The 26,159-nt window shown below is 43.5% G+C and overlaps 1 protein-coding gene across 3 annotated transcripts in view; it reads left to right on the forward strand.

Annotated features, from left to right (window-relative positions):
* INF2 (inverted formin 2) overlaps window positions 1–22,498 on the forward strand; it is an 81,464-nt gene extending 58,966 nt beyond the window's left edge. Inside the window, exons 14-24 of one of the 3 annotated variants that reach the window (XM_043517743.1) lie at window positions 693–763; window positions 918–1,025; window positions 2,862–2,932; window positions 4,201–4,321; window positions 4,713–4,877; window positions 6,058–6,160; window positions 9,611–9,772; window positions 10,890–11,702; window positions 13,047–13,106; window positions 18,902–19,009; window positions 19,152–22,498. In XM_043517743.1, coding sequence (XP_043373678.1) covers window positions 693–763; window positions 918–1,025; window positions 2,862–2,932; window positions 4,201–4,321; window positions 4,713–4,877; window positions 6,058–6,160; window positions 9,611–9,772; window positions 10,890–11,702; window positions 13,047–13,105 — 1,673 coding nt within the window. In that variant the 3' untranslated portion in view covers window position 13,106; window positions 18,902–19,009; window positions 19,152–22,498. The remainder of the gene's footprint in view (window positions 1–692; window positions 764–917; window positions 1,026–2,861; window positions 2,933–4,200; window positions 4,322–4,712; window positions 4,878–6,057; window positions 6,161–9,610; window positions 9,773–10,889; window positions 11,703–13,046; window positions 13,107–18,901; window positions 19,010–19,151) is intronic. The other 2 variants (XM_043517744.1, XM_043517746.1) reach the window with 2 other exon arrangements.
* The last annotated feature ends 3,661 nt before the right edge of the window (window positions 22,499–26,159 follow it).

The following is a 26,159-nucleotide window of genomic DNA, read 5'->3' on the forward strand; positions in this document are numbered from 1 at the left end:
CGATTCTTAGGGTAGGTCTAAGATCGGCGAGTAGCGATGGATATATCGGGGGTCAATTTATCGCGTCTAGTCTAGACACGATAAATCGATCCCCAAGCGCTCTCCCGTCAACTCCGGAACTCCAGCGCAGCGAGAGGTGCAAGCAGAGTTGACGGGAGAGCGGCGGCAGTTGATTCACTGCCGTGAAGACGTCGCAGTAAGTCAATCTAGGTACGTCGACTTCAGCTACGCTATTCTCGTAGCTGAAGTTGCGTACCTTACATCGACTCCCCCCGCAGTACAGACCGGGGCTTATTCAAGATCTCCCGCTAGTGGAAATAAAGTCACTAGCTCCACTTTTAGGGCACCTTCCAGGCTAGAAGCCCCAGCGTCTTCACCTCCTAGCTGTAAGTGGCTGCCCCATACGTGGGGGTGGAGACAGGCAGCCCAGATATGCCTACCTTTAAGACGCAAATACTATATTGTGCCTATATTGCTTTTTTGGGGGGGGGGAGGGTGTCTCTGCCGCTGCCTGTTTGGTTACTTCCAGTTTCACATGGTGTCTGCTTGTCGTCCATAACTCTGGTGTTTGCGGGTCTTTGAGGTTCTACTGTATGGAAATCCTGCCTTGATACAATGGAAATTCTGATCCAATTTGGGAAACATTCAGTTTTGAAACTGACCCTTATGTAAAGGATAACTTTATTTTTCAGATCTTCTAACGACCCATCGCCTGCCAGTTTTCTGTCAACTGATTCTCAAAGTTGGAAACTTTCTTAACTATGTAAGAAATCTTTTTGTTGTCGTTGTTAAGAGATCACTACATTTTATAGATGAAAAGAACTTTTCTCCTCTCTTTTGCGTGTATAGGTTATAAATATAGAGTAAGTGTTTGAGTTTGACATGGGTTATTCCTGCCTCTTCTTTCTGTCTTTCAGGGAAGTCACACTGGAGATGCTGATGGCTTTAAAATTAGCACTTTACTGAAACTAACTGAAACCAAAGCAAATCAAACCCGTATTACTCTGCTCCACCATATTCTGGAGGTACTACTGCAATTTCCTTTGGGAATTTTGGTTGGACATGAACTATTTTTCCAGCCATAACTTCGGTTGATGTTATGTACATGTGTTTATATGCTCCTCACTTGTTTGTGTAACCCACACACCTCCTGGGTGTGCTGCTTTGTCCCATCTAGTGGCACCGAGACCACCTAGAGAGAGATTAATAAGTCTGCTCTTCAGCCTTAGCTAAGAGCCATATCACTTTTAACTCATGCAGTAGAGCAGTGGTTCTCAACTGTGGTCCGTCGCTTGTTCAGGGAAAGCCCCTGGCGTGCCAGGCCGGTTTGTTTACTTGCTGCTTCCGCAGGTTTGGCCGATTGCGGCTCCCACTGGCTGCGGTTCACTGCTTCAGGCTTCACTGTGGGAAGCGGCGGGGGCCAAGGGATGTGCTGGCTGCCGCTTCCCGCAGCCCCCATTGGCCTGGAGCGGTGAACCGCGGCCAGTGGGAGCCGCAATCGGCCGAATTTTCGGACACGGCAGGTAAACAAACTGGCCCGGCGCGCCAGGGGCTTTCTCTGAACAAGTGGTGGACCACAGCTGAGAACCACTGCAGTAGAGGCTCAGGCATTTAGCTCCAGAGGACCCAGGTTCGATCCCGTCCGTTGATGATCTGGGTCTGTGGGTGTTACATTTGCATAGTCCTGGAGAGATTGCTTGATTTGCTCGGGCTCATAATACTTGGGCTGCAGGTGCTACCTAGATTTAAAAGAATTCTAAACAAAGAGTTGAGAAAGCAAAGAATCTCATCCAAGCCTTAATCATTTTCCACCTTGATTTCTGTAAGTTCCTCCTCTCTTGCTTCCTTGACGCCCATCTCACCCCCATCCAACCCATACAAAATGCAGCTGCCAGGAACATATTTCTGGCCTGTAGCTCCAGTGAAGTCACCTCCAGTGTTGGCACGTTGGATCTCCCCTTTCCACCAGATCACATTCAAGCTTTTTGCCCAAGCGTTAAGCTCTTTCATAGCTTTCTCACTGCTGCTTAGCTGCCCTTATATTTATTTTTTGTATTATCATAGTGGCTAGGAGCCCTAGTCATGGACCCATCGTGCTAGGCACTGTGCAAACAAAGAACCAAAAAAAATAGTCCCTGCCACCCAGAGTTTACCACTTCTCCCTCTCTTCTGCCAGGGATGCCAGTCTTATTGCCCTGTTCATTGAGCTTTCCCTTTGCCAATCCTATGATTCAAACCCTTTTTTGGAGTCCCACTTTTACTGTGACACCTAAAAAAAAATTAGCCACCTCCTAATTGCTATGCTGAGGTGCTCAGACACTATGGCAAAGATGGTTGTATAAGTTAGTAGATAGATAGTTAGGCAGGCAGATAAACTAGAACACAGATATTCTTAATGCATAGACAGACCCATCAGAATTGCCGATTGGATCAGACTAGTGGTCCTTTTAGTCCTATATCCTGCCTTCAGCAGGGGCCTGGACCCTGCACTTCAGAGGAAGGTGAAAGAAACCCCGCAGTAGGAGATTCTGGGATAATCTACCCACTGGGAAAGTTCCTTCCTAACCACCCATCAGTTAGAGATCACTCTCCGCCCTGAGGCATGAGGGTTCATACCCCTTTCAATACTCTTGTATATTTTTTTAATTTGTACTCTTATAATTCTGGATAGTCTTGGCAACCATAGAAACGGCTGGTCCCCCTTTGAATCCTGCTAAACAAACAGTGGGGGGTGGAGTGGGAATGAAACATTGCGCACACAAGTCATTCCCTCTGTTTGTAACCCTTCCCCTCCTCCCCCCCACTGTGCACCAGCTGTGTACGAAAAATAAATACAAAAATAACAAACGTTTCTGTTTTAGGAAGTAGAGAAAAGTCACACAGACCTCCTGCAGCTTCCCAAGGACCTTGAATGTGTCTCAAAGGCAGCCGGGTAGGATTGTGAACCTGATACTTTAAATAAAAAAAAGAAGAACCACTCAGATTCAAGAAATTAAGACATAAATGGCTGTTATTATAATCCATACATTAACTGGATAGAGACTCAATTAGTTGTAACCAAAGGATTTCCTTTTGCAAATTCTGAAGCCATTTTAAAATGCAAATTAGCTATATGCACAGTTCAGCAACAAGCAAGACAGTAACTAGGGTCAGAAATAGTTCGGCATTCAATTAATTCTGCTTTGCAGGAATTCACAGAAATGGTATGGCGTTCAATGAGGCTCTGTCTTTTTAATCCTAGCTACCTATAAGCAGTGCTGAAGTACCTGTCACTGCTGTATTCAGGGACAATAGCCTAGCAGCTTCAGAAGAGCCCTGAATCTGTAGATTAGGCTCTCTAGTGTGTTAGTGAAGCCAAACAATTAAAATCCGTATGTATCCATTTCCAAATGTACAATGCACAAGATTCCAGTTAGACCTGGCCCTCTCTTCATAAGTGCTGCTGGGGGATGTTCTCATGGCCAAACAACTGGCTTGTTAACAAAGGTGTTTGTGTTGTTGCTTGAAGGTTTTGGGGGGACTGTTTGGATTTTTCATGTCTTACACTAGTGACCCTTTTGCTCTTGAGAACAAAACATTAAGCACAAAAAGATATGTGTGGACAAATGTCCCCTGAGAATTTGCACAGCCAGATAATTTTGAGCAAATATTAGCATGATCCATTCTAGCTGGTGATGCTTTGTACTATCAGGGGATTTGAAAAGTCCACCTAAAGTGTTTAGTGACTTAGTAGCACAGCCCCATTGAAACACAAACGCTATTGAAAGTGAATGGAGCTGTGCTCCTAAGTCATTGAGGCACTTTGAAAATCCCACTCTAAATTCATGAATTATTTGCATCACAGTAGTACCTGAGGGCCTAAAATGAGAGCAGGGACCCTTTGTGCTCAGCGATTGGTGGGCCAGGCAGTGAGACAAGTGAAGTGATTTGTCCCAGGTACAGCAGATCAGTGGCAGAACTAGGAATGGAACTCATGTCTCCTAACTCCGTCCAGTGTCCTAACCACTAGGCCATGTTGCCTTGTGGTGCTACCTAGAATGACACAGGCATAGTTCTGTGCTTAATACCATAGAGTCACTGGAAAACAGAAAAGGGGGAGGAGAATGGGAAATCATTGCTGTTTTTCCTCTCTTTTAGTTAGCCCAGCTCTCCGAGAAGTGAACTGTGTTTAATCTCCTGCGGCTTTGTGTTCATTTTCAGAATTAACCTTGAAATCATACGTGCGGAGTCCAGTTCCAATTTAAAGAAGTTGCTAGAACTTGAGCGAAAGATTTTGTCATCGAAAGACGACGTGAAAGCCCAGTATGAGATGCCCATCCAGGTCAGTGAAAGGAGTGCCCTCCCTTGAGGAGAGAAGAGCTGAGACTCTGCAAAAACAGCATGTTCAGGGAGGAGTGAAGGGTGGAAACATTTGTCCCCTCATTGCCTCTCATATTTGAAAATGAATGTAAATGCCACACAACCCTTTTGTGTTCATTTGCCATGACCAGCAGGTACTGACTAGAAAGGCAGAGAGCAGGGATAAGGGAGAACCCAAGCCATCTTTGCACTTCTTCTCCTAACTGCTCCAGGAGCTCCTGGGTCACAGCCAAGGATCTGGGCCTTGGAACTGAACTCTGGTTACATTGTCATTCTAACTATTTTTTTCCATTAGTCTTTCCTTGCAATGTCTGATGCACAATGCTTTGTAACTTGGCCTAAATGCATTTCAGGACAGCATAAACGCATCAAAGAAGTTGGAGGAGGAGTTTGAAATCATTGAAAGGAAGAAGGGGGAACTTGCAAATTATCTCTGTGAAGATGCAAACAAGCTGTCATTAGAAGACATATTTAGCACCATGAAAACCTTCAGGGATCTCTTCATCAGAGCACTAAAGGTTTGCATTTGTGAACATTATGCAGTAGGATCCAGGTGCTGGAACACATGCATCAGTTCAGATAGTAAATAGGACCTGATTTTCCCTTACATCTGAGCTCCATTTGTTGCAGGGGGCAAGGGCAGGGCCATCAAGGAGATCATTATGGCCCTCTGATTCAGCACTGGCCCAGCCCTGGTTTTCATTAGAGCAACCAAGTGGCTGCTCTAACTTCTCCACAGGCATAAGGTCCCTGAGGGACTATGTGCAACTGGAGAACTGGTGTAACAAAGCTCTGCTCCGCCATACCCTCAGCTGACCCCCACCATGCTCCTTGCCCTATTCCATCCATCTCTCAGGATGTCCCCTAAGCCAAGTGGGCAGGATTGCAAGAAGTGTTCTCCACTGGCCATTTCCAGCTGGAATCTATCCACTTTGAACCATCTGATCACATTGGAGGATATGAACCTGAGGGTCAGATCCTGAGCTAGGGTCTTCCCCTGCTAAAGTCCATGGGATTTTTGCCACTGACATTACTGGGCTGTGGGTGTGGTCCTGAAACAGCCAGCTTGGGGATTTGACTGAGATCTGCAGGGAGCTTTCAGATTGTGATATGCACTAATGAAGGAACCTCTTTGCCGAATGAGGATGGAGAGCTCAGTGAGCTTTGCACCACCAAGCTAGAGCTGTTAGGCTAGAGGTTGGCATTAACCCAGAGTTTGAGTGATGGACCCTGGACGCTCTTTCTTCCAGGATAAGTTTGTAGAAAAGTTGTGGATTTATAGTGGGTCAGAAACTGATCGCTGAGTCCAGCCCAAGCAACCAGGTTTGACTCAGAGAGGGTTTTGCAGCAGCTTGGGAGGGTTGCAGAGTCTATTGCAGCCAGTCGGGGGAGAGTTCTCAGCCTGCTGTACATCCCCTGTATGTGGGGCATCTGGACAATGGATCCAGTCACTGCCCGTCCCCACGGCACACTGAGGGATGGGGATGGAGCCCCAGCCAAGTACACTCACTGCCTCTCACCCCCACAGTGGAAGAGCACACAGCTCCCAGCTACCTATTGGATCTCTCTGGGAGGGAGGAGCCAGGATTTCCCCCTTGTTTTGCACAAGCTGTGAATAGATTGAACCATCTTCCCTTTAGGTGGCTTTGCTACTAGATATTTAACCAGACATCCCCTGTGACTCTTCTCTGGCTCCAGGACAACAAGGACAGGAAGGAACAAGCTGTAAAGGCAGAAAAAAGGAAGAAACAGTTGGAAGAGGAAGAGGCTAAGAGACAAAAGGGAGACAACGGGAAGATCAGTGAGTATTTGAAAGGGTTTCTTTAAAAGGAGATGTACATACCTCACCCAGCTTGTCTCTCTATGGATTGTAATACAGTATCTTTTATTGGACCAACTTCTGTTGGGGAGAGAGACAAGCTTTCAAGCTTACACAGAGATCTTCTTCAGGTCTGGATGGAGAAGTTTACTGGACTAGACGTTGGTCCAGTAAAAGCTATTACCTCACCCCCCTCTTGTCTCACTAATATCCTGGGACCAATATGGCTACAATAACACTGCATACAGTCTATATAGGTGAGGACTGATAGAAACTCCAAACTCTTCCTGTTTTAATGTTCCAATAATAATCATTCAGGGTAGATTTCTGAGTGTTCGATGGTTGAAGACTTTTGGGTGCTTAAAAAGGGTCCCTACCACAGTGCAGCAGAGAACAGCAAAGGAGAGAAACAAGATTACCCCTCCCTCACTTTCAATAAAATTCAAGTTTCAGAGTAGCAGCCGTGTTAGTCTGTATTCGCAAAAAGAAAAGGAGTACTTGTGGCACCTTAGAGACTAACAAATTTATTAGAGCATAAGCTTTCGTGAGCTACAGCTCACTTCATCGGATGCATTTGGTGGAAAAAACAGAGGAGAGATTTATATACACACACACAGAGAACGTGAAACAATGGGTTTATCATACACACTGTAAGGAGAGTGATCACTTAAGATAAGCCATCACCAACAGCAGGGGGGGGAAGGAGGAAAACCTTTCATGGTGACAAGCAGGTAGGCTAATTCCAGCAGTTAACAAGAATATCAGAGGAACAGTGGGGGGTGGGGTGGGAGGGAGAAATACCATGGGGAAATAGTTTTACTTTGTGTAATGACTCATCCATTCCCAGTCTCTATTCAAGCCTAAGTTAATTGTATCCAGTTTGCAAATTAATTCCAATTCAGCAGTCTCTCGTTGGAGTCTGTTTTTGAAGCTTTTTTGTTGAAGTATAGCCACTCTTAGGTCTGTGATCGAGTGACCAGAGAGATTGAAGTGTTCTCCAACTGGTTTTGATCCCACTGAGAGTTACCAAAAGAAACTACAGCATTTGCTCAAGAAACTCCCTGAAAAAGCACAAGAACAAATCCGCACAGACACACCCCTGGAGCCAGGACCTGGGGTATTCTATCTGCTACCCAAGATCCATAAACCTGGAAATCCTGGACGCCCCATCATCTCAGGCATTGGCACCCTGACAGCAGGATTGTCTGGCTATGTAGACTCCCTCCTCAGGCCCTTCGTTACCAGCACTCCCAGCTATCTTCGAGACACCACCGATTTCCTGAGGAAACTACAGTCCATTGGTGATCTTCCTAAAAACACCATCCTAGCCACTATGGATGTAGAAGCCCTCTACACCAACATTCCACACAAAGATGGACTACAAGCCGTCAGGAACAGTATCCCCGATACTGTCACGGCTAACCTGGTGGCAGAACTTTGTGACTTTGTCCTGACCCATAACTATTTCACATTTGGTGACAATGTATACCTTCAAATCAGCGGCACTGCGATGGGTACCCGCATGGCCCCACAGTATGCCAACATTTTTATGGCTGACTTAGAACAACGCTTCCTCAGCTCTCGTCCCCTAATGCCCCTACTCTACTTGCGCTACATTGATGACATCTTCATCATCTGGACCCATGGAAAAGAAGCTCTTGAGGAATTCCACCATGATTTCAACAATTTCCATCCCACCATCAACCTCAGCCTGGACCAGTCCACACAAGAGATCCACTTCCTGGACACTACGGTGCTAATAAGCGATGGTCACATAAACACCACCCTATATCGGAAACCTACTGACCGCTATTCCTACCTACATGCCTCTAGCTTTCATCCAGATCATACCACTCGATCCATTGTCTACAGCCAAGAGCTACGATATAACCGCATTTGCTCCAACCCCTCAGACAGAGACAAACACCTACAAGATCTCTATCATGCATTCCTACAACTACAGTACCCACCTGCTGAAGTGAAGAAACAGATTGACAGAGCCAGAAGAGTACCCAGAAGTCACCTACTACAGGACAGGCCCAACAAAGAAAACAACAGAACGCCACTAGCCATCACCTTCAGCCCCCAACTAAAACCTCTCCAACGCATCATCAAGGATCTACAACCTATCCTGAAGGACGAGCCATCGCTCTCTCAGATCTTGGGAGACAGACCAGTCCTTGCTTACAGACAGCCCCCCAATCTGAAGCAAATACTCACCAGCAACCACACACCACACAACAGAACCACTAACCCAGGAACCTATCCTTGCAACAAAGCCCGTTGCCAACTCTGTCCACATATCTATTCAGGGGATACCATCATAGGGCCTAATCACATCAGCCACACTATCAGAGGCTCGTTCACCTGCGCATCTACCAATGTGATATATGCCATCATGTGCCAGCAATGCCCCTCTGCCATGTACATTGGCCAAACTGGACAGTCTCTACGTAAAAGAATGAATGGACACAAATCAGATGTCAAGAATTATAACATTCAAAAACCAGTTGGAGAACACTTCAATCTCTCTGGTCACTCGATCACAGACCTAAGAGTGGCTATACTTCAACAAAAAAGCTTCAAAAACAGACTCCAACGAGAGACTGCTGAATTGGAATTAATTTGCAAACTGGATACAATTAACTTAGGCTTGAATAGAGACTGGGAATGGATGAGTCATTACACAAAGTAAAACTATTTCCCCATGGTATTTCTCCCTCCCACCCCACCCCCCACTGTTCCTCTGATATTCTTGTTAACTGCTGGAATTAGCCTACCTGCTTGTCACCATGAAAGGTTTTCCTCCTTCCCCCCCCTGCTGTTGGTGATGGCTTATCTTAAGTGATCACTCTCCTTACAGTGTGTATGATAAACCCATTGTTTCATGTTCTCTGTGTGTGTGTATATAAATCTCTCCTCTGTTTTTTCCACCAAATGCATCCGATGAAGTGAGCTGTAGCTCACGAAAGCTTATGCTCTAATAAATTTGTTAGTCTCTAAGGTGCCACAAGTACTCCTTTTTTTTTTTTTTTTTTTTTAATAAAATTCAAGATACAGAACAGGAGCCATTTAAAGGCCTTGGCCTGCAGGGTGCCACAAGCGTACTTTGGCAAAGGGCAAAGCGGAGAGACTACTAGAGGCACCGACCATGGCTGGCAAGGGCTCTGGGCCAAGTTCTTCGCTGCCCTTCACCTTCCATAGTCATTCACACCGGTGCAGTGGGTGTAGAATGGTGCCAGATCAGAGTGGCAGTGTTTGACACCCACTTTGCACTGGAATAGATGATGCTGCAAGGGGCAGGGCAATGGAAGATCAGGCCCCGTCTCCCCAGCATATACCCTTGGTGGTAACCCCACTGCTTTCAACTATCACTGCCTATTCCCCCGGAGTGCAACGTTAGCCATTTCCCCATTTTTGTTTAAACACTAGTTAAGAAAGGGGCCGTGAAGCAGGACGAGGTGTGTGTTATCGATGCCCTGCTGTCCGACATAAGAAAAGGTTTCCAGTTGCGGAAAACGGCTAAGAACAAGAGTGCGCCGGACACTGCTCCTAAAGCCTCACCTGCCGAAACGCTGAAGGAGAGAGAGCCTGGTAAGACCAAAGACCCAACCATACCTGCAACCATTAACCTCCAGCCTGCTGCAAATATTGTAGCAAAACAAATACATATGTAACCCATATATCTTCTGGGTGTGGTATTCTGTCCCATCTAGTGCCACCGAGACCACTTAGAGATAAAATGAGTCTGCTTTACAGCCTCAGCTAACATTCAGCTGGCTTTTAGCTCTTGCAGTCGAGGCTCATGCACTAAGCTCTGGAGTCCCAGGTTCGATCCCGCTCGCCGACGACCGGGGTCTGTTGGCATTACACATACAGAGGAACTTCTCTTCTTTGAATTGTTGAATTGATCAATAGACAAGGGGGACCATTTTCAAAAAATTGTGCAAGTGACCGAAGTCCCATTTTCCAAGGGACTTGGCACTTCGGGAAATGTTACCCCAGAGATGTTTATTTTCTAAATTTGCACCGTGAGCTTCCTTTCCGCTTTTGAGGTGGTATCCTCCATTCCCAGATGCAAACCAGCCAACAATCTTGTTGAAGGCCATCGCCCTGGCCTGCCACAAGAGATAACTTGCAAATTGCAGCCTTCCTGCAATCCCTTTAAAAAGCAGGGTCGGGCTGGGTTGGTACTTGGATGGAGAAGCCCAGACGGGGGGGCAGTTCTGAAGGCATGTCTCAGGCAGAGCTATTTCCTGCAACAAGACTTGGACAGCAGGATCAGGCCCATGATGCCAGTTGGGAATTCATTGGCCCTTAGCTCCCCTCAGGTAGGCTCCTATGCAGCATGTTTAAGTTCCATTGACTTCACTGGGAATGAAACTGATTAACGTCAATGGGAGCTAAGCACAAACTCAAAATTAAGTATGCGCTGAAGTGCTTTGCGGTGTTGGGGCCTGGGTTATGAACCAAATGCCCCCATGTGATGTTCGGGGTTGCTGAGCTATGGGAGTGGCTAGTTTTTGGAGTAGACATAAAAAGCTCCTGACCACGTCTGGCCATTATAAATCCCTTGGCCCCTTTGCCCTGAGCCGTTAGCCCGGGGTACATTGCAGGTGGTCAGATTACACTCAGACGACCCATTGTTGTTGGTTGACAGTCACACGCTAGACTGAACAACTGTGCCTGATCCCGTGTTGTCCGTTTAAAGGAAAGAGTGTTGATACGTCAGAAGCAGCAGCAGTGAAGGAAAGTGCTTCTGAGACCCAGCGAAAGGAAGGCAATCAGCACACAGAAAACACTCCTGCCTCAGAAGCTGCTGCCACTGTGAAGGCTACCGGTAGAGTTGTCAAAGAGACACCAGCTTCCAACGAAGTGCTTCCTAAAGACAGAGCTGGAGGAAGTTCGCCACAACAGCCCTGTACTGACAGGAGCGCCTTACCTTCAACTGAAGTTGAGGGAACCCAGCAGCCCAACAATGGAGTGAGTATCCAGCAGATCAACAGCTCGTGTAGCTTTCAAGAGAACGTGGAATACAATGCCATTGTGTTCACGCCATTGAACCCAGGAACAACTACAAAGTTTGCAAGCAGCTATTCAGGCCACTGTATTGGTTTAGAAGAGGAATTGAATGGATCCCTCTCAGGAGACAAAAACAGTGAATCTGGACTCACTCAGTTAGAAAGAGGCCTGGTGTCTAATGTACAAATGTCACAACCAAGTGATGCAGTTGGGAACGAGGCTAAAACCAGAGTTGAACTAGCACCTGGCGGTGCTAAAATGACTCCAACCAATGAGTCGAGTTCTCAGCATACAGAGTTAAAGGGGACAGAGAAAGAAAATGACGACCTCGCCGCAGACTCCTTGCTGGACACCTCGCAGGAGAAATCCTTCTCAGAAGAGCCAGTGACTGATTCTTCTTGCTCAACAACAGTCCCTCCGGCGCAAGCACTTACTGACAAGGAAGGGCAAAGAGGGTCTGGGAAACGGAGAAAGAAGAAACGACACAGCAAAACCCAGTCAGGTAACACATTTCAGTGCGGCATATGGAGATTAGGAACCCTTTAGCTAAATACGGGAGACTGAAGTTCTCATCTTCAGCTCTCTAGGATTTTTTAATTAGAAGTATTCCTTCCTTTTTTAGGGTCCAGCCCTGCACCAGTGAAGTCAATAGGAATTTTACCATTCTCAGGAAAAACACTGTTTAATGCAGATGTCCTTTAAAATCGGAGACTGGTTAAACAATGCAAAAACATTGTCCCCACTAGCAGCATGTATAAATAGTTTAGAAAGGGTTAATGATTAATGGATCAATAAAAAGATGTTGCACACATGAATGGAGTACAGTACAGATGGTGACAAGCACATCTGTCAAAGGTGCTACAGATAGTTGTAAGTTAAAGTTAGATGCAACTAACTGGCCCATTGGACTCTATAAGCAGTAATTAATCATGTACTATAGTAGAGACTAACCATTCATTATAACATCTATTAATCATTTGTTAACCCATATAAACTATTTATAAATATAGCTTTAATATAACTGTATTAAAATTCTTCCCCATACTCTCATCACCCAATTTTTATGAGGTTTTCCCCAAGACATCAGTTACAAGAGTATTCTGCACACGAGAATTAGTGTCACTGAAGTATAAAGTTCTGGTGTATTTCAGTGTGACCCTTCCTTAGTGTTAAATATTCAAGCACACAGCTTAGGGGGGAAAAAAATCACACTGATGCTTGTGCAAAAGATCATGTTCTTAAGGCTAGAGACAGCTTTTAGATTTAGCCCTGACTACATGTAACTGTGCCGCCCCAGGAAGGACTGGGGGACTCTCTGGCACCGTTCCTCCAGAGCTCTCCGTCTCACTTGGGATTCATGGGAGATCTGCTGTATCTTCTAGAGGGCTGACACAATGTATTCCCATTGCTCCCCAAACCTGACATGTGCCCCACTAGCTCCAATGATCACCAGACGGGAAGGACAGTAGTAGACCATGTCTCTTCAACTCTCCATCCCTTCTCCTCCCTCATGAGTAAAGGGGAGAAAATATTGGGCATGCAGCTCCTGCTCTTCCCACCTCCATGGCTGGAGACATGATCAAATGGTGTGTTTCCCATGCAGTGGGATGGGGCTGGGGCTTTTACTCCACTTTACTCCTTGGGTGGCCACCATAGGCCCCAAGCACAATTTAATCGTTTAAGTTTTCAGACTATTTAGCTATTGACTAAACTAATAGTTTTTAGTCCCAAGAAATATAAACTAGTCATGTTTCCAAGAGGACAGTCTCTATCCTATGACGTTCCATGTTGTTACCTTTATGTCACAGCGGTCAGATATATTTAGTGTCTCTCTTTTATTTAAAAGCAGAGGTTGACATTGATACTGGAGATAATAAAACCAAAAATCGTTGTGTGATACAGTGAGGTATGTAAACAGGCAACATTGCTTTTATGTGGACTAACCCCAGCACTGGGACTTTACACTTTATGATGCCATCAGTAATCATTACGGCAACTAAGCTTTTTGCCTTAATATCTGATTATGTGTGTGTGATTTTTGCTGTCCAAGGGCTTGATCCTGCCCCATTGGAGTCAGTGGAAATACTCCCAGTGCTGCAGGATCAGGTCCCAAATGTCTGTCTTTTACGTCAGCAGCAGCCAATCAACCTTTCCCAGCAGAGATCATAAAGTCTGGTGTTAATTACCTTAACCACTCAAACCCAGTTTGCTAGGATAACTGGAAGCCTTGCTTTTGTCTGATTATTATTTTTTCCAAAAATTGTAAAAATGTAACTTCAGTACATTCATCCTTTGAAAGAGGCGACTGCTTCTCCTCTAGGCTTCCGGTTGTGGGTGGGGCTTATCAATTACAGAGTTGTTTTAACAGGTTTATTGGAATTATTTAAGCAGAATAGTGGACCAGGGAAGAAATTCTGCTTATATAGGACTACCAGCCCAACTGAAATCCAAATTTCACGTGCTAGTCAGCACTAAGGTCTTGGTGTTCAAAGACATGTGCATGTACTTAAAATTAGGCTGATGAGTAATCCATGGAAGTGAATGGAGCATGCAGCTGCTTACAGTTAAGCGCATGTGTACATCTTTCCAGGGCCATGTCTTCACTAGAGAGCTTACAGCAGCACAGCTGTACCGATGCAGCTATGCCACTGTAAGATCTCCCGTGTAACCGCTGACCACAGAGAGCTCTCCCATTGATATAATTAAGCCACCACCCCAGCGAGCGGACGTAGCTATGCTCGCAGGAGAGCATTTCTCGCTGACATAGCCCTGTCCACACCGGCGCTTCTGTCAGTGTAGGTTATGTTGTTCACGGGAGGATATTTTTTCACACTCCGAGTGACATAAGTTTTACCAACAAATGTGCTATTGTAAACATAGCCCAGCACTGGGGCCTAATTTTGCTTTGTTTGAGACACCCAGGCAGCTATGGGTAAACCCAGTTTTTCTGAAACTCTCTATCAAGTGCCCCTGCACCTCCCACCTGATATCAGGGTATTGTATGTTCTTGACATTTTACATTCCAGTTTTAAGAAACCTTTGGGTGACCCCCCCACTAAGATTTTCATTTTCCAAGATTTGTCTTTATTTATATTAAGGGGGCAGGGGGGAAATTGCATAGTTACATGTACTGAAATTGCATAGTTACATGTTTTCCTTTGCATTCTAATCATGAGCAGCCATAATTAAATGAACCAATAATCTGAACTCTCTGAATATCTGATTTCATGAACAAAATGTATTTATTCTACAGAGTCTGCAGTTTCTTGCTATGCAAGAATATTGGGTATCCCTCCCTAGTGATCCCCGGGAACTAATATTCCTCTTAGCCAGTCATCTACTGGTGGTGACATAGAAGCCATGGGAACCTCCGCTAAGACTTTTTTTTTTTGGTATTTTCTGCATCAGTAGCCTGAAGGCTGCTCTAATTTACCATGACAGGAACCAATCTCTCTCAGCCATTTTGGTAGCCAAGGATTAGCCAGAGAGCTATGTGTTCTGTAAGAAGGCCATTTGGTCCTCTTTTGGGGTTGTCTGTCCCCCATGTGGTACTGAGACAAAACCAGATGTGGTTGTCTCCAGTATCATACCGAGGGTGCCAAAATGAAGAGTGTGCTTCTCTGCCTTCACCACCAGCATTAGTGCAAGGTCACACCAGCGAGATCTGGGCAATGTGCTCTTCAAAATGACCCCTCCCATGTGGTGCACACAAAGCCATGCTGAGGGAACGGAGTTGTGCGACGTTCCTGGTAGTGCCGGAACGTCCGGTGTTCTGGGCATGTGTGAGTGACCATCTTAGTGTTCCGACTCATGGCTCCTCCTGCACCAGTCAACCCCTTCTCTACAGCCTCCCACCTGAAAGAGGTGGGCCGCTGCTGTGCTGCCTTTCAGAATCCAGTCGCCAAAGATTGACAGGAGCAGCAGCAAAGAGCAGCAATAATTCACATTTGAGATAGAGGTCAGGGACTGAGCCCCCCTATGTCAGAAGTGTAGCGTCAAGAACATTAAAGATGTTTGGAGAGAGATGACCATACGTGAGTTTATAACATCCCTACTCAGACAAGACCTGAGGCACATCCAGGTTTTTTTGGACTGGCCTTAGAATACACAAGAAAGCCACACACAAGAATTTACATTAAGGGTCTGATCCAAAATTGGTTGAAAATCAATGGGTCTTTCCACTGATTTCAGTGGGCTTTGAATCAAGCCCTGTGAGAGCTGTAAAGGTCCTGAAAGAAAACAGTAAAAGTAAAGGTTCCAGAGTAGCAGCCGTGTTAGTCTGTATTCGCAAAAAGAAAAGGAGTACTTGTGGCACCTTAGAGACTAACAAATTTATTAGAGCATAAGCTTTCGTGAGCTACAGCTCACTTCATCGGATGCATTTGGTGGAAAAAACAGAGGAGAGATTTATATACACACACACAGAGAACATGAAACAATGGGTTTATCATACACACTGTAAGGAGAGTAAAAAGAAAAGGAGAACTTGTGGCACCTTAGAGACTAACAAATTTATTAGAGCATAAGCTTTCGTGAGCTACAGCTCACTTCATCGGATGCATGAAGTGAGCTGTAGCTCACGAAAGCTTATGCTCTAATAAACTTGTTAGTCTCTAAGGTGCCACAAGTTCTCCTTTTCTTTTTGCGAATACAGACTAACACGGCTGCTACTCTGAAACTGTAAGGAGAGTGATCACTTAAGATAAGCCATCACCAACAGCAGGGGGGGGGGAAAGGAGGAAAACCTTTCATGGTGACAAGCAAGGTAGGCTAATTCCAGCAGTTAACAATGAGAGCTCATTCTTAATCTTTCCCTGTTTGCTGTAGAGGATGTTGATCAGGTGGTTCCGCAGTTTCTTTGAGAGTGTGTGGCACAAGCTGTCAGCATAGTCTGTATGGTATGTAGATTGTAATGGATTTTTTACCTTCAGTCCTTTCGGTATGATGTCCATCTGTTTGCATTTGGAGAGGAAGATGATGTCTGTCTGTATCTGTGCGAGTTTTTTCATGAAGTTGTCCCACCCCACCCCCCACTGTTCCTCTGATATTCTTGTTAACTGCTGGAATTAGCCTACCTTGCTTGTCACCATGAAAGGTTTTCCTCCTTCCCCCCCCCCCTGCTGTGGGTGATGGCTTATCTTAAGTGATCACTCTCCTTACAGTGTGTATGATAAACCCATTGTTTCATGTTCTCTGTGTGTGTGTATATAAATCTCTCCTCTGCTTTTTCCACCAAATGCATCCGATGAAGTGAGCTGTAGCTCACGAAAGCTTATGCTCTAATAAATTTGTTAGTCTCTAAGGTGCCACAAGTACTCCTTTTCTTTTAGTAAAAGTAAAGGCAATTCCACAGCTGAGGTTGTCCTAAAATTCTAGCTATGATAGGGTCCCACCTTAATGTCTGTCTGTCAGTCAGTGCCCCCTGGTGATCAAGTATTGGAAGAACATGCTACAGTGAGCCCCTAACTGAAATTTTGTCCTTTCCTTTTTTATCTGGTGTCTTAACATTATTTGCTTGTGTGAATTAAAGAGTAGATGAGAAAAGCTCTTTACTTCTGTTACCCTACAGCCTCTAGCCACAGCTTTTTCCTTACCAGTCTGTCTGTAAATCCAATTCATGGTTCCCACCTATCAGTACAAGCAGCAGCACTGTTACTTCACTAGGCAATGAACTTTCGCTGTAAAAGAGAGTGGGAACAATCCTAGTAAAACTAGGAGATGAGTTGTGCTATTAGTCACCGTCACCTTCTGGAGGAAAAGTCGCTGGATTTCCATCCCCCCTTCCTTTCTACCGGAATGCAGCCTTTTAGTTTGGAACCCTAGGAAGCACAATTTGCAGGGAATCAGGAGAACAGATTTACATTTGGTAAATGGTCATTTTTTAGAAGCCTTTTGCGGGATCTTGAAGTCACGGCAGCTCCCCATGCTCACCCCGGCCAAATCCAGTTGGAAGATCAGAGCTGAACCTCTCGCAGTTTTTAGCATGCTGTGGGTCTACAACAGCAGTAGAATAAAGACAGGCTTTGATGTGCTCAAATTTACCTTGTTTCACAGAACCATAGATTTTAAAGCCATCTAGGCTGACCACCTGCATATTACCAGCCATAGAACCTGATTCCTGCATTAACCCCAATTTTATTGAAATAGCTGTTTGTAAAGGCCAAATGATGCTACTTTTGTTCTCCCCTCATCCCCAGAAGTACAGTTTTGTTCTTCAAAGAGTAAAAGATGAGTGCCTGTGCTTGGCACTTCTTTCTGTTTGAACAAAGCAGTGTGATCACAAAAGGGAGGAGGGAAAAAAGAAAATAAATCAGGGACGAAGTAGATTTCAATTTATCAAGGGTTACAACGAAAAGTAAAACAAAAAAGTCCCACTCTATATATTATCTAAAAAAGAAAAGGAGGACTTGTGGCACCTTAGAGACTAACAAATTTATTTGAGCATAAGCTTTCGTGAGCTACAGCTAAAGCTTATGCTCAAATAAATTTGTTAATCTCTAAGGTGACACAAGTACTCCTTTTCTTTTTGCGAATACAGACGAACATGGCTGCTACTCTGAACCTATATATTATCTGTTACATATACACCTTGACCTGCTTTTTTTTCCAAAAGGACTGTATTTCTTCAGTCTTAAAAACAATAAATTAGGATAACTTCCATGTTGGGTCATTTTTGCTTTCTAATTCTAGGGGGTTAACAACCCATCTTGTCTTCTACAACAGATTCAGTGCTTCTTATGGTCTTAAATTTTCTCATCTGCCACTATAATCTAATTATTCACTCTTGTGGGTGTGTATATCTTTAGCCATGGTGTCCATATTTGTAAATATTCATGGGATCTGGAGGAGATTTTGTTTGGTCAATGAGCTAGACAGCACCTTAACATTTACAGATTAAGGCTCCAATCCTGCAAACACTTCCTGAAGTGCCTAACTCACATGAGTAACCTCATTGTCTTCAATGGTACTGCTCACCTGAATAAGTCTGTGCAAAAGTAGAATTTCTCGACACTGGAATTTTGGTGTTTTCTTTCTGGAAATTGACACACTGGGAAGATTCAGTTAAGTCCATGCTAAATGTCTTTCACCACTACTATGCTAAAACTAAAGACCCCACTGTGCTCCATTTACAACCCCATTTATGCAAGTTACTCCGTCCTAGAAGAACCCTATGCCTGCGTGCAGCTCTGTGTGAAGGCAGTGGGATGTCTGTCTCCTCAGATTTACTTGTGAGATCAGTGCCCAAGTCAATGGCAATACTGCCAGCTCCTGCAGAAGAAGTAATATTAGTCCTTAAGCTTGGTGTGTCTAACTAGCATACAGCTGAAAACCTAGTATTTCCAACATTCAGCATGGAGAACATGACATTTATTGTTTCAAGTACTGTGCTGAATTATTAGCAGTGACTAGCTCCAGAACAAAGAAGATGGTTAAACTCTTCAAATAAAGTTAGAATCTCAGTGCATGAATGAAATCGAGTTTTCAGAGTACATACATTAATAGTTTTACCATTTTTTTGTTTTTTCTTCCTCTCGCCTCTTTTTTTTTTAAAGTGCATTGGGGCACCTGGCTTATTTGATGGATTTAAATCCAATTTTCCCAACAAGTTTATCATGTACAGGATACGCACACACACACACACACACAAACACCTGACCACACATTTTTGTTGTTGTAATTGTTTTATGTTTTCTCCCACAGGTGTCACAGCAAAGCAGAAGAATAAATAACAAGGAGTCAGTGAAACACTGACAAATCCATATAATGCTGCCATACTCTAGGAAGCACGTTCCACAGTGTTGAAATTCCATTACTGATAATGCATCCGATGAAGTGAGCTGTAGCTCACGAAAGCTTATGCTCTAATAAATTTGTTAGTTTCTAAGGTGCCACAAGTACTCCTTTTCTTTTTGCGAATACAGACTAACACGGCTGCTACTCTGAAACCTGAATTACTGATAATGTTTGTAGTAATATCTTGGGATGGAAAGTTTCTTCTAAAATGGTCTTTCACTAATCCTTCCTTGGGGATTCTGTGTATCCAGCAAATAACCGCCAGATGCAAGAGACTTAAGCACCTTCAGAATGTGCCTTATGTGAATGCTGCCAGGGTCTGATGCTGAAAGCACTCCATGCCCAGAACTTCTGTGGAAGCTGATGGGAGTTCCATGTGTCGAGGGCTGATAGGAGCAGGCCACCCAAACTTCACTTGGGGTCAAATCCTGCAGTCCCTTCCTAGGCCAAACTCTTACTGAAGACAATGAGGGCATGGCCTGGGTAATGACTGCAGCATTTTACCCCATGAGTCATTTTACAGACAGCAGTGCCTCCAAAACTGAATTTTGGGTAAAAGTAGGCACTGTCATCAGCATCTGATTGGAAATCTGTTACTTCCCATTCTAGTGCCCTACCAACAATTGGAAATGATGGTGGACCAAATAAAAGACCCAATTTAGATGAACATACTTTCCCTTGCTATCATTTTAGACAGGGGATATCTATTAAAGGAAAATGTATTGTAGTGAACAGCTGGCTGTTTGAACACTAAGGACTTGTCTATATGGAGAGTTAGTTTGCATCAAGTTGGAGTTCAAATGTACAATGAACTGGCCTGCTGCGCACTAACTTGTCATGTGAGCCCTGGTACCACACACTAGAAGTTTTACGTTGCACTTTGATCTACTCCAGTTTCAGTTTGGGGCAGTATTCTACCTGTTTCAAATGGGAGTAGATCAAGGCACACTACAGAACTTCAAGTGGGCATTCGGAGGGTCCACACTGACAGGCTGGGGCACTACACTCCAGCTTGCTACACACTAACTCTCCATATACACAAGTCCTAAGGCCTGGATCCGGCAAAGACTTAAACACACATTAACTTTAAGTACATGAATAGTCCTATGGAGTTCAGTGGAACTTCTGACATGCATAAAGTTAGACACATGCATAAACCTTTGCAGGTCTGGGGCCTAGAATATCTATTTTGTTAAAGAAACAGGAAGAGCTTTTTCTAGGGTGATCCATTCAAAATATTTTAAACTAATATTTTTGGCAAATCTCTGGTTCTGAATATGTATTGCCCGCTGCATGCACTCAAAGGCATTTGGACTCAAACTACAGAATGTTTAGTCTGTTTCAGTTTAAAAGATAGTTATGCAATTTGTGCTTTAAAACTGGGAACCTGCAGTATTTGTGTTAAGAATTCAGAGTTTTATTTCTGAATTATGTTTTATAATAATCTTGTACCAGGTAATTTTGTACGTAGCTGTCAATTTAAAATTCTATATGTTTGTTCAATCTGTATTGCAGTATTAGATTGTAGTGGGAACTGTGTGGAAAATCATTACTTTTAGCAATCATGCCAATATACAGTAACTTGCTGAGCATATATAATAATCTTCAGGCTAATTTAGACTTGATCAAGGATCATTTACTAATGAAGTTCAGAATTAAAACAGGGGCTACCTTTAACTAAAAACTTTGCTTGGAGTGTAGTGAAAATTGGTTAACTACAGCAATTACCAGTTTAGAATGGACCGCTACCTTTATCAGATTCGGCTGCGGAAATCCTCTGTAGCAGTGTAGCAAAGCTGCATTTGAAATCATGTTCACCAGTGGCGTAAACATGTAGAGGTTCATTAACTTCAGTGGAGCTGCACGGTCAGCAATGAATGTGACCCTTTGTAATGAGAAAAAACACATACACATACACACACAAACAAGAGCTTAGGGGTCAATCACCATTGTAATGGTCATGGCTGGAGGGCTAGCTGTATCCTGTCCCCTTTTTGGTCTCTCTGAATGCACCCCTTCAAGTGTCAGGCCTAGTGTCTTTACCTATCCCAGGCTGGAATTCTATAGTTCTCCCACTCAAACTGGTACCTGGGCTTCAGTACCCAGGGAATCAACCATGCTAACCCAGAAGGTCTGACTGGGTTCCGCACTTATGGTTCTTCCCTTCGGGAGCCTGTGGCCGATGGTGTATAGTGACAAAACTGCCTTATTGAAACCGGAGTATTGTTCGTTCTATGTATAGTAACAAAGCATGTAGATAAAAAGCATTTTAGGACAACAAACAGTCCACACTTGTCCACCTTACCCAAAGGCTTATCATCCCCTCAGGGTCACCTAGTCAGCCCTAATTTCTTCAGACAATCCAGCCAACGCCTGCATCTTAGTCTGGTTCCCCCAAACAATGACTCGTCTCCGCAGAGAGCACCCCTTCCTAAACTGTCAGAGTTGCTTTGTTCTCACATTCTTGGGCTTTGTCTTTGGACAAAACTAGTTTTGCAGGTTGGCTTGGGAGGAGGTAAAATATTGATGCTATAAGAGTATGAGCATTGCCCACCGAACAACACTCCTGAGCCATTCTTCTTCCCTTCCTTCTTGTTTTCTTTATAGCCACCTACTAAACTAGACCAATATATTCATACAATAAACATCCCAAAAGCCAGGTCAACACTCACTGTTTATAAATCATGACAGAGCAGTTCCAGTTTTGTCACAGGAATAATTTAGCAAGAATACAGATGACTGAGACAGGGTGGGAAGAGTGGGATGTGCAATTTTGGGTAGTATTTTACCTGTGATCTTTGCGAGAAGCTCCCATTGATTTTCTCCCAAAAGAGCTAACTATTCCTCATGATTTCTTAGAAGTCACCTCAGAGCCAAATTCAGTGCTGGTGTAAGCAATCCTAATTTGTTTCAATGGAGTTGCATCACTTATGCCAGCAGAGCAATTAATTTGGCCAGAAAGAAACTCACTTTTCCTTCAAGAATTTTAGTAAAATTACAGCAAACAAACAAATTAGAGTGCATTAAACAAGCAAGCCTGTGAAAGCTACAAGCTTCTAGGTATCAGGTTAACTGTCCATGTTCATTTAGCATTAAGCAGCATCTGCATGATTAATCTATGGTATAAATGAATTCAAAACACCTTTTTTTTTTTCCCCAAGGTCCTTGCAATAGAGGTAGGGGTTTTTTCCTTCTTCATTTCAACATTTTGAAGAAATTTTTTAAAATTTAGAATTTAAAAAAATGGAAAAGATGAATTCACAACTTTCCTGTTTGTTGCGGGGGAGGATTCCACTCTATTTTGTATGGTTACAGATATTGTTATGGGGATTATAATTATAAAGTTAACATATTACATTGTAGACTAAATAAATATTCCTACCGGAATCACTTATTTAACACACTTTTATCCCAGAGAATCTCAGTCCTTCCCACAGTGAAAAGAAACAGAAAATAAATCAAATTGTGAAACTAATAGTACATTTCACATTTCAGTTGCATTCCTTTTCATAGATACTAAGGTCAGAAAGTACCATTCTGATCATCTAGGCCGACCTCCTGCACAACACAGGCCACAGAATCTCACCTACCCACTCCTACAAAAAACCTCACCTATGTCTGAGCTATTGAAGTCCTTAAATCATGGTTTAAAGACTTCAAGGAGCAGAGAATCCTCCCTCAAGTGACCCATGCCCCATGCTACAGAGGAAGGCGAAAAACCTCCAGGGCCTCTTCCAATCTGCCCTGGAGGAAAATTCCTTCCTGACCCCAAATATGGCGATCAGCTAAACCCTGAGCATATGGGCAAGATTCACCAGGCAGATACCCAGGAAAGAATTTTCTGTAGTAACTCAGATCCCACCCAATCTAACATCCCATCACAGGCCATTAGGCCTATTTATCATGAATATTTAAAGTTTAATTAATTACCAAAATCATGTTATCCCATCATACCATCTCCTCCATAAACTTATCGAGTTTAATCTTAAAGCCAGATAGATCTTTTGCCCCCACTGCTTCCCTTGGAAGGCTATTCCAAAAATTCACTCCTCTGATGGTTAGAAACCTTCCTCTAATTTCAAATCAAAACTTCCTGGTGGCCAGTTTATACCCATTTGTTCTTGTGTCCACATTGGTGCTGAGCTGAAATAATTCCTCTCCCTCTCCAGTATTTATCCCTCTGATATATTTATAGAGAGCAATCATATCTCCCCTCAACCTTCTTTTAGTTAGGCTAAACAAGCCAAGCTCCTTAAGTCTTTTTTCATAAGACAAGTTTTCCATTCCTCGGAGCATCCTAGTAGCCCTTCTCTGTACCTGCTCCAGTTTGAATTCATCCTTTTTAAACATGGGAGACCAGAACTGCACACAGTATTCTAGGTGAGGTCTCACCAGTGCCTTGTATAATGGTACTAAAACCTCCTTATCCCTACTGGAAATGCATCTCCTGATGCTTCCCAAAACCGCATTAGCTTTTTTCACAGCCATATCACATTGGCAGCTCATAGTCATCCTATGATCAACAATACTCCAAGGTCCTTCTCCTCGTCCATTACTTCTCATTGATGTATCCCCAGCTTATAACTAAAATTCTTGTTATTAATCCCTAAATGCATAACCTTACACTTCTCACTATTAAATTTCATCCTATTACTATTACTCCAGTTTACAAGGTCATAGAGATCCTCCTGTATGATATCCCGGTCCTTCTCTGAATTGGCAATACCTCCCAGCTTTGTATCATCTGCAAACTTTATTAGCACACTCCTACTTTTTGTGCCAAGGTCAGTAATAAAAAGATTAAATAAGATTTGTCCCAAAACTGATCTCTGAGGAACTCCACTAGTAACCTCCCTCCAACCTGACAGCTCGCCTTTCAGTAGGACCTGTTGTAGTCTCCCCTTTAACCAATTCCTTATTCACCTTTCAATGTTCATATTGATCCCCATCTTTTCCAATTTAACTAATAATTCCCCATGTGGCATGGTATCAAATGCCTTTCTGAAATCTAGGTAAATTAGATCCATTGCGTTTCCTTTGTCTAAAAAATCTGTTACTTTCTCAAAAAAGGAGATTAGGTTGGTTTGGCACGATCTACCTTTTGTAAAACCTTGTTGTATTTTGTCCTATTTACCATTGACTTCTATGTCCTTAACTATTTTCTCCTTCAAAATTTTTTCCAGGACCTTGCATACTACAGCTGTCAAACTAACAGGCCTGTAGTTACCCGGATCACTTTTTTTACCTTTGTTAAAAATAGCAACTATATTAGTAATTCTCCAATCATACTGTACAACTCCTGAGTTTACAGATTCATTAAATATTCTTGCTAATGGGCTTGCAATTTCAGGTGCCAATTCCGTTAATATTCTTGGATGATGATTTTCTGGGCCCCCCGATTTAGTCCCATTAAGCTGTTTAAGTTTCGCTTCTACCTTAGATATGGTAATATCTACCTCCATATCCTCATTCCCGTTTGTCATGCTACCATTATCCCCAAGATCCTCTTTAGCCTTATTAAAGACTGAGGCAAAGTATTTGTTTAGATATTGGGGCATGCCTAGATTATCCTTAACCTCCACTCCATCCTCAGTGTTTAGCGGCTCCACTTCTTCTTTCTTAGTTTTCTTCTTATTTATATGGCTATAGAACCTTTTACTATTGGTTTTAATTCCCTTTGCAAGGTCCAACTCTACTCGACTTTTAGCCTATGTTCTGACCTCAATAAGGTAGCTTTCCTTGCTGATCCCGCCCATCTTCCACTCCCTGTATGCTTTCTGCTTCTTCTTAATCACCTCTCTAAGATGCTTGCTCATCCAGCTTGGTTTACAACTCCTTCCTATGAATTTTTTCCCCTTTCTTGGGATACAGGCTTCCGATAGCTTCTGCAGCTTTGATTTAAAGTAATCCCGGGCCTCCTCTACCTTTAGATCCATAAGTTCTTCAGTCCAATCCACTTCCCTAACTAATTTCCTTCATTTTTGAAAGTCAGCCCTTTTGAAATAAAAAACCCCAGTTGCAGATTTTTTTTTGTTAATCCTTCCATTCAGTTTGAACTGAATTAGCTCATGATCACTTGAACCAAGATTATCCCCTACAACCATTTCTTCTATGAGGTCCTCACTACTCACCAAAACCAAATCTAAAATGGCATCCCCTCTAGTCGGTTGAGCAACTACTTGATGAAGGAATCCATCAGCTATCGCATCTAGGAAAATCTGAGCCCTATTATTATTACTAGCACTGGTCCTCCAGTCTATATCTGGGAAGTTAAAGTCTCCCATGATCACACAATTTCCATTAGTATTTACTTTATTAAAAACATTAAAAATGGCTCTATCCATATCCAAATTAGATCCCGGAGGTCTATAGCACACCCCAAGCACTATCGTAGGGGAGTCTCTACTAGTTTTCTTCCCCAATGTAATTTTTGCCCAGACAGACTCTGTCTTATCCATTGCATCGCATCTTATTTCTTTACATTCTATCTCATCATTGATATACAATGCTATTCCACCACCTTTACCTTTATTTCTGTCTTTCCTAAACAGCACATACCCTTCAATACCTGTAGTCCAGTCATGACTACTATTCCACCATGTTTCTGTTATCCCTATAATATCTGGTTTCACTTCCTGCACCAGTAGCTCTAGTTCCTCCATTTTGTTACCTAGGCTCCTCGCACTGGTGTACAAACATCTTAATTTTTGTTGTTTGGCCTCGCTCACATTTTGTACCCTATTAGGCACAGTCATTCTACAGCCAGTATAACCTATTAGACTGCTATCCACACTGCCCTTCCTCCTTATATACATTCTCCTACCCACGGCTGTATCCTTTCTTATTTCGTCTTCTTCCCTCTCAATGCTAAAATCCAGCGTGGAGATTACCTGGACATCTCCCAACCATCTCCCCCAAATTCCTAGTTTTCCACCCTCCTCCCACATCTGTACAGTGCCTAAATCCTTCATCCTGCAAAGGCTATGCACATGCTTAACTTTATGCACTTGAGTAGATGCCACAGAAGTCAGCAGAACTTCTCATGTGTCAAATTAAGCATGTGTGTCGATCTTTGCAGGATGAGCGCCTTACATTGCAAGCTCTTTAGACTTTGTCTCCTACTTGGCTATAAAGCACCTAAGCACACTGTTGATGGCATACACAT

Source organism: Dermochelys coriacea, chromosome 6 (genome assembly GCF_009764565.3).
Source record: "Dermochelys coriacea isolate rDerCor1 chromosome 6, rDerCor1.pri.v4, whole genome shotgun sequence".
Classification (NCBI taxonomy): Eukaryota; Metazoa; Chordata; order Testudines; family Dermochelyidae; genus Dermochelys; species Dermochelys coriacea.